Source organism: Nanorana parkeri, unplaced genomic scaffold (assembly GCF_000935625.1).
Source record: "Nanorana parkeri isolate BGI_ZX_2015 unplaced genomic scaffold, ASM93562v1 scaffold92, whole genome shotgun sequence".
NCBI classification, from domain to species: domain Eukaryota; kingdom Metazoa; phylum Chordata; class Amphibia; order Anura; family Dicroglossidae; genus Nanorana; species Nanorana parkeri.
In genome coordinates, this window is record NW_017306360.1 from 1755714 (window position 1) to 1764262 (window position 8549).

The 8549-nt window shown below is 48.6% G+C and overlaps 1 protein-coding gene across 1 annotated transcript in view; it reads left to right on the plus strand.

Moving 5' to 3' along the window:
- The window catches only part of TMBIM1 (transmembrane BAX inhibitor motif containing 1), a 48022-nt gene that overhangs the window by 23248 nt on the left and 16225 nt on the right, over positions 1-8549 (plus strand). The window contains exons 3-8 of the mRNA XM_018552586.1: positions 8-177; positions 1657-1751; positions 3554-3618; positions 4344-4397; positions 6232-6282; positions 7938-7977. Coding sequence (XP_018408088.1) covers positions 8-177; positions 1657-1751; positions 3554-3618; positions 4344-4397; positions 6232-6282; positions 7938-7977 — 475 coding nt within the window. The remainder of the gene's footprint in view (positions 1-7; positions 178-1656; positions 1752-3553; positions 3619-4343; positions 4398-6231; positions 6283-7937; positions 7978-8549) is intronic.

Here is an 8549-nt window from a genome sequence, read left to right on the forward strand (position 1 = left end):
GATATCCAGCCCCGGGGGGCTATCCACCCCCATATGGACAGCCTGGAGGGTTTTATCCACAACCAGGTGGCTACCCAGAACCCAGAGGCTACCCAGAACCTGGTGGCTACCCAGAACCCGGGCACGACCCTCCAAAACCTGTGATGCCGATGTTGCCAAATATACCTCTCAACCCAGGTAACCTCTGTCTTCTAGGATCACTTGCATACAGCCTGTAAAATGAAAACTAATGCGGCCACCACTTCTATGGACCGGGGGTCTGCCATATATTACATGCTTGTTGTTTGGTTTAGTTATACTTCAACGTCTGCGTCCCGACTGTAAACATTGATGGTAACACAAAATACAGAACAGTGTATAAGCTTTATTTATTGTAGGGTGACGAAACCAAATGCCGGTTCACTTAGTACCGGGTGAAAAGTGGGAAATAAATGAGCCCATTGGTTTAGGCCAGGGGTAGCCAAACTCCGGCCCTCCAGCTGTGGTGAAACTACAAATCCCATGATGCATCTCCCCCCTGAGAGTCATGTCTGTGGCTGTGAGAATCTTGCAATGCCTCATGCAGTGGCGTAACAATCACCATAGCGACTTAGGCGGCCACTATGGGGCCCAGGGGGGCTCGGCCAGGACATCCCCGATGCCGTGCGGGCCGCCTAGGTCGCTATGGCATCCCAGGCTGTCACTGGCGGCTGTGTGGAGGAACACGGTGACAACCAGCAGCTTTGGAGATGGTGAGCTGCAAGGTCACCCTCAGGTGGGCTGCTTGGGTTATCAAGTGGGCTTAACTAGAAATCACAGGGCCCCATACAAAATTTTGCTATGGGGCCCTGTGATATCTAGTTACGCCCCTGGCCTCATGGGATTTGTAGTTCCACCACAGCTGGAGGGCCAGAGTTTGGCTTCCCCTGATTTAGGCAATTTAATAAGCTATTCTATTTCCTAAAATGATTTCCTATCACTGTCCTGCTGGAGGATAAAGTCGCTGACCAATCACTGCCACTGCTGTCTTTTGTCCCATAATACCTTGTAACTGGAAAGATGGGATTGGTGCTGATTGGTCACATGACTATCCGTCATAGACCATGCTGGCATGCCTGCTACCTTGGAGGTATGGATAGGTAGCACTGGAACCCTGGGATTGTCCCATTGGTGGTATTATCCAATAGTATCGCGGTAGTATTTATTCAGGGGGGGCTGGATTTGACACATCGGAGGGTTCCCACAGTTACCTTCACCATCAAAACTTGCCCCACTTTATTAGGGCTTAAGGATAGGAAATAATGTATGTGGTCTGAAACAAGGATACAATGTGTGTGGTCTGAATTGGGGATACAATGTGTGTGGTGTGAATTGGGGATACAATGTGTGTGGTCTGAATTGGGGATACAATGTGTGTGGTCTAAATTGGGGATACAATGTGTGTGGATTGAATTGGGGATACAATGTGTGTGGACAGAATTGGGGGTACAATGTGTGTGGTTGTATGTCACGGTAGCACATTGCATGTTTTAACTTTCATATAAATATGGAATTAAAAGTGGGAGGAGCCTGTAGGAAGCGGCACCACCATGCATGCACGATCTCCAATTCCAGCCTCGTATAGTAGGGACTATTCAGCCTCCCACATTGTAATTCTGTTCCGTTTTTGTCTTGTAGGTGGAACTGACCCCAGTGTGTACAACCCTGGAGATGGACAGGGACAGTTCGGCTCCTGGGATGACAAGGCTGTCCGACACGCTTTCATCCGCAGGGTGAGTCTTCCGTACACTAAGTGCTTCCAACTCCATTGTCATTTCAGTGCTCCTCAGCTCCCTCTAGTGGCAGTAATGATGTGCGAACGTCGTTCCTCCAGCTACCCCCGCACTGCAAGGGCTAATTGCTCGTTTTGGGGCTAAAATAAAGAAGATAAACTCGCCTGATCCTTGGTCCTGCTTGGCAGCTAGGCCGGTCCCTGCAGCCTCTTCTCCCCCAGTCTCTGGCAGTCTAAGGACCACTGACGTCATCACTTCTAATGCAACTGCATTAGACGTGAGGACACTGAGGGACATACCACCACCAGAGCGGGGGGGAGGCAAGAGGTGAGCACTCAGGACAGAGGATTGGGCGAGCATATCGTCTGTATTGTGACCCCTAGAGGAAAACGAGCACTTAACCCTTGCAGTGGGGGTGGGTAGCCCCATACACGCACATAGCAGGGACGAGCGGTCAGGGGAGGTAGGGGAGGCAGAGCCTCCCCTAGTATTATGGAGGAAAAAGCTGAAAGCCTCTCCGCTGTGTAACCTGTTATGGACGGAGCGCTGCATCCGGCTTTTGACAGCTACGTTAGGTTACACAGCACGGGGATTCCCCACTGCATGTGTAACAGAGGCGTAACTAGAAGCCTCAGGGCCCCGGTGCAAGAAACCATGAAGGGCCCCCCACTGCGGAGCATTAGCCTGCCGGGAGCTGTAGTCCCAGGAGGCAATGTCGGTGCCTCGGCAAATTAAAAAAAAATTCCAAATTTTCAGTAATTTCTCCTAATTATAGTAAAAAATAAAAGCCCCAGTGGTGATTAAATACCACCAAAATAAAGCTCTATCTGTCCCCCAAAAATGGTATAAAATTCATTTCAGTACAGCGCTGCATGACGGAATAAATGTCAGTCAAAGTACCGCAGCGCTGAATACTGAAAAATGGCCTGGCCAGGAAGGGGGTGTAGGCACCTGGTCTTCAAGTGGTTAATATTATCTTGTCTGACATTTCTTGTGATGACTATAAATTAGGATTATTGTCACACTCACATTGGAGAACGCATGTTTTTCTTTTCATATCCATTTTCATCGCAGTCCCCGGCACAACGATCTCCTCCTTACAACACAGCCGGACACGCCCCCTCCACTACTCAGCTCAGAGCTCCGCCCCCTTTATGCTGATCAACGAGCTTCTCCCACGTCAGTATCTGCATAATAAGTAGCACAGAACAGTAGTAGTGCAGTCCGTGCAGAGTGGGTCCCCGAACATGTGAGAGCACTGGCCGGCTGGGAGCTGTATGTTGGCACATCGGAGATTACGGGGGGGCCCACTTCTTCCTTTCTGGGGCCCCGCCCCAAGTGGCGGAACGCCAGGGCCCGGTCGCATATGTGACCCTGCTAGTTCCGCCAGTGATGTGTAGCCTAACATAGTGAGGCAAGAGCTGCAACAGCCTCTATTCTATGTTAGAGTCTTGAGCAAAGCGCCATTGGTCCAAGCTGTCCAATCAAAAAAAAAAGAAAATACTGAGGACTTGGATCTCGATGCCTCACCAGTGATGAGCAAGTGAGCGACAGGGAGGCTCCTCCCACCCTTCCTCCTTCACACTAGCTTGGTGACCGGGTTGGGGGGCAGGGCATCATTGGGCTGTGGGTGGGGCTTTGGCTGGCTGTGGGTGGGGCTTTGGCCGGCTGTGGGTGGGGCTGGGGGAATGCCTCACTAAGCACAGAAGGTACCGCACATGACTGGCACATAGGTTGATCTGGATGGTATGGCACTATGTGTACTTCTCCATCAATCACATCCACATGTTGCTGTTTTTCAGGTGTACGCCATCATCTCGGTCCAGTTGCTGGTCACGGTCGGCATCGTGGCGATCTTCACGTTTGTGTAAGTTTTATATATTCGTTGTCCTCTTCCCATCGTCCTATTCATGTTCATTGTCTCTCTCATAGGCGACTGTGAAAGCTCCAAAGGTCTGCTCATTAGAACTTCCTCAATGCTGTTTTGGCTTCATCAATAAATCAATACAGGAGCAAAGAGCGGCGCCCGCACGGACCAATCGGAACCCTTCTGGGACTGGGACCAGTAATGTGAATCCTGATGGGCGGCTGCCATGAGAAGCGGCGCTGAAATTCCGAATTTGCAACGTTCATAGGCTAACAAGGAGCATGCTGACAGGAGGAGAGAGCAGAGAGATGACCTCCCCACTGTGCTGCCACTAGAAGGAGCTGAGGATCATCGGAAAGAAATACACGTTTGTAATGAGATATGTGGTTACAATTCCGGAGGTTGCTGGAGGGAATGTGACTACGACCAAAGGAAGCGCTGGACTGATACAAGGCTGCTGATAATAACACAAACATATCTACAGCAATAGCTTTTTTTTTTTTTTTTTTTGAACCTTTGTACAAAAAAACAGGAAGTTATGAGAAATCCCAAATTTAGCAGTTTTACAGGAACAGCGGGGGAGGGGAAATCTCCTAATGAGGAAACTAGTGACAATTGTCCAATAAGGGGTCAGCTCTGAAACCATGTGACATAGGAGAGGGGGAAAGAAAATGCCTGTGTTATGCTTTTGTGAGCTGAATCTAATGTTGTTGTGTTTTGCGCAGGGTACCGGTGCGCAGGTTCGTGGTGCAAAATCCTGCTGTCTACTATGCTTCATAGTAAGTACATACATGGGGTATGTATGGGGGCAACTCAATGGGGTAAAGTAAGCGCTTACATGGGGTATGTATGGGGGCAACTATATGGGGTAAAGTAAGCGCTTACATGGGGTATGTATGGGGGCAACTATATGGGGCAAAGTACGTATATACATGGGGTATGTATGGGGGCAACTATATGGGGCAAAGTACGTATATACATGGGGTATGTATGGGGGCTTCTTTATGGGGTAAAGTAAGCGCTTACATGGGGTATGTATGGGGGCAACTATATGGGGTAAAGTAAGCGCTTACATGGGGTATGTATGGGGGCAACTATATGGGGCAAAGTACGTATATACATGGGGTATGTATGGGGGCAACTATATGGGGCAAAGTACGTATATACATGGGGTATGTATGGGGGCTTCTTTATGGGGTAAAGTAAGTGTATACATGGGGTATGCATGGGGACTTCTTTATGGGGTAAAGTAGGTGTATACAGGGGTATATATGGGGGCTAATTTATGGGGTAAAGTACATGCATGGTGTATGTATGGGGGCTTCTTTATGGGGTCTATAGAATAAAAATTCCTATTTATCTGGGATAACTGCCCGCACAGTGGGTTGTTCTAAGCCAGTTACCCAGCTATTGTGAGAATGGGGCAAATGTTCTTGGTGTATTTCCTCTTCTAGTTGAATGTTTGTCGATAGCTTCTTTCTTCAGAATACCTCATTATGGCCACTAGATGGAGCCGAGTATCACGGGGGAAATAAATACATCTTAGTAATGAGATACCATGTTACAGTTCTAGAGGTTGCTGGAGGGAATGAGCAGATAAATGTAACCATTGCTACTACGGGGATATGATCCTTATCTCCATCTAGTGGCCCCCGCCGTCCGATCAGAGGCTGGGGGAGGCCATAATGCAATACTTTCCTGATTCCTGGCTGAGGTCCTGAGATCTGAAATGGTGAAATTCCCAGCTGAGCTTTTAATGACAGAGTATCTGGAGAACTCGGTTTAATAGTGAATTCACTGCATTGCTCTCTGATCACTTCTATCCAAAGCATTGGTCTATAGTAGTGTACTGACTATCCTCACAGCTCTGCCTGTCCGGAATTCGGCCGTACTTTGAGATCAATGACATGTATATACACTCAGGGCAGCCATCAGGGGGGTACGGCTGATACTCATGTAAGGGGCCCGGGCAGCCTGGGGGCCCGCCCGGGTCCCTTGCATGGCTATCGGGCCGACGGTGAAGGGCGAGGGGGTGGAGGCCTGGCCCTAGCAGCGCAGGGCCCCAGCATTGCCGCTCCAGCGGCTTCGAGACAAGCTGGGGCCCCATCAGCGATGCTGCTCCTCTGATGTCGGACTGGCCGGAAGTGACGTCACGTTAGTGATGTGACGTCACTTCTGGCCTGTCCGGCGGCAGACGAGGCCATGTGTGCAGGTAAGAGGAGCTGGGAAGGAAAGGAGGGAGGGGTGCAGCCCTGACCAGCCCACCTGAAACCCCTTCAGAGCCTAGATGCTGCACAGCCCATCTGAGACTGTCTATGGTGGGCTCTGCAGGGTCACTCTCAGGTGGGTCCTGTGTCACGGCCTAAAGCCGTGTAAGGGGCCCCAAAATTTCTGATACCTGCCCTGTATACACTGCCAGGTGGACACAGAGGGAGGTCACACAGGGGTGCCACCAAAATTTTGCTATGGTGTCCCATGATCTGTAGGTACACCCCTTTTATATATGATCTGTAGGTACACCCCTTTATATATGATCTGTAGGTACACCCCTTTTATATATGATCTGTCCGGTCCTATCTCTGTGTGTAATACCTTCTCATTTCTACTTCACAGTGCTGTGTTCTTTGTCACCTACATAGTCCTGGCCTGCTGCGAGGGGCCCAGGTGAGTCTCTGCATTGCTGCATATACATGTAAAGCCTAAACTGCCTCTTTTCCCCTTTCTGCAGATCGCATACACTCGCATTGTAATACACAGTGGATTCCTTTTCCCTATTTTGAGTTTTTTTTTTGTTGAACCTTCATTCTATTAAAATGAGGCACTGCGGGTCAAAATTGGCATAACCCCTTCGTGCCTAGAGGCAGTGGTGTATTCTGGTTTGGGGCTGCCCTAGGCGAGATGAAACTCAGATACCCACCCCCACACTAAATTTGCCTGTGTTTGACTTTTTGAGTAACCTGTCAGTCGCTGGATACAGTGCACACATTGTTTTCAGCTTTAGCAGCAGGAAAGCTGGGGTCTCAGATGGACTCTGCAGGGTCTATGGTGGGCTCCGCAGGGTCTCAAGGGGGCTGTGCAGGATCTGTGGTGGGCTCTGTGGGGTCTTAGGTGGGCTGTAAAGGATCTCTGGTGGGCACTGCAGGTCTCGGGGGGCTGTGTAGGATCTGTGGTGGGCTCTGCAGGCTTCAGAGCCCACCACAGATCCTGCACAGCCCCTTTAAACTTTTATTTGGTACACTGTCTTTAAAAAAAACCCTGCTCTGTGTGTTTTTTTTAAATTATTATTATTATAGGCGGACAAATGCATAAAAAAGTGTAGGTCTACATTTTTTTAAATATTGTAATTCAGGTGTGGGTAACCCTGGCCCTCCAGCTGTGGTGAAACTACAATTCCCCTGAGGCATTGCAAGACTCTGACAGACACAGGCCTGACTCCCAGATGCAGAGGCATGATGGGATTTTCAGTTTCACCACAGCTGGAGTGCTAAAGTTGCCTACCCCAACGCGAACTGAGTTACAGCATTAAACCTATGGCATCGCACATGAACCCTGTAGTCTGAAGGTGCCATTGTTTATTTGAGGGCTTTTATTTTTTTCAGCGAAACCTGCATGTAGTCGCCATGTTATAACTGACTTGGTGATCACATGATGGGAAAGCATACTAGTTGGATCCGCAGTGATAGCCGGGATTGAGAGCCACCAGCGGCACTAAGTGGCACCTGTAGGCTCTCAAAGGGGAGAAAGTTTATAAGTGTCATCTCATCATGGGGCATTGTGCTGATGAGAAGGAAGGAGTCATTTACAACCTGTGCTCCTCTAACGCACGCACATGAGACCCCAGCGCTGTGTGGCATGGCGTTGCTGGTCTAAGTTTTGTTAATAACAAAGGATTCACTATGTTTCGGAACAAGAACAGCTATAGGACAAGAGATTCCTAACCCTAAGGAACCATTTAAAGCCCCTTAAAGCTCAATTCCAGACTTAACCTCCCCACCCCGAACCCCACACACTTAAAGGAGAACTATGAGGTGAGTGCTTTTCACTCACCTCATAGTTCTAGCCGAACACTCCACATTTTTTGAACATACTTTTTTTGGGCCAGTCATGGCCCTGGTCTTCTCTTAGCTCTTCAAGCAACCCCCTTAATTTTATCTGCCCCATTGACTTCAATACATTTTGCCAAAATGTCCTGATTTTTTTATTTCTCTTTTTGCTCGCCCCTCAAAGTGAAAGAGTTTCCTTGTAATGTACATTTGTGTGGATTTTAGGACTGTAATATGGACTGTGGTAACTTTTTTTAAATCCCCCCCCCCTTTCAGGAGACGCTTCCCCTGGAATATAATCCTTCTGGCTATATTTGTGAGTATCTGTGTTTTTTCTCTGTTTGTTGGTAGATATCAGCTCATCAACTTGTCTGGACAGTTCTTTGGGGCAGATTCTGGCCGGACGGTATTGCCCAGCACTGGCTGTCTGTAGCCTTTTTATGGCACTGAGGCACATCCACCTTTTTCTGCTTTATTGATCTACATACACAATGGGGCTGATGTATAACCATTCTGTCCGGCCTTTAGCTAGGAAGGGCCACTCCTCCAGACTGACATCCACCAGTTAAGGTATTTTGATGTTTTCATAACTCCCCTCCAAGAGCCAGCCTGCTGCTTCCATCAACTTGCATCAGGGCTGAGGGCTCTTGAGAGATGTACTTAAGCAGAATGCTCTGATTTTTAATTTTGTTTTTGGGAAGCTATGTGCAGCACCCTGCCAGCCCCTCCCACCAGCAATGTCTGCCTGCATTGCATAGAGAATCACAGACACTCAGTGATGATATCAGTGGGCCTTACATACGGCATGTCATAAAAGCAGAAAGGTGTGTTTTTTTTTTTTTTTTTTTTTTTTTTTTTATTTATTTGTTTGTTTTTGGGGGGGGGGGG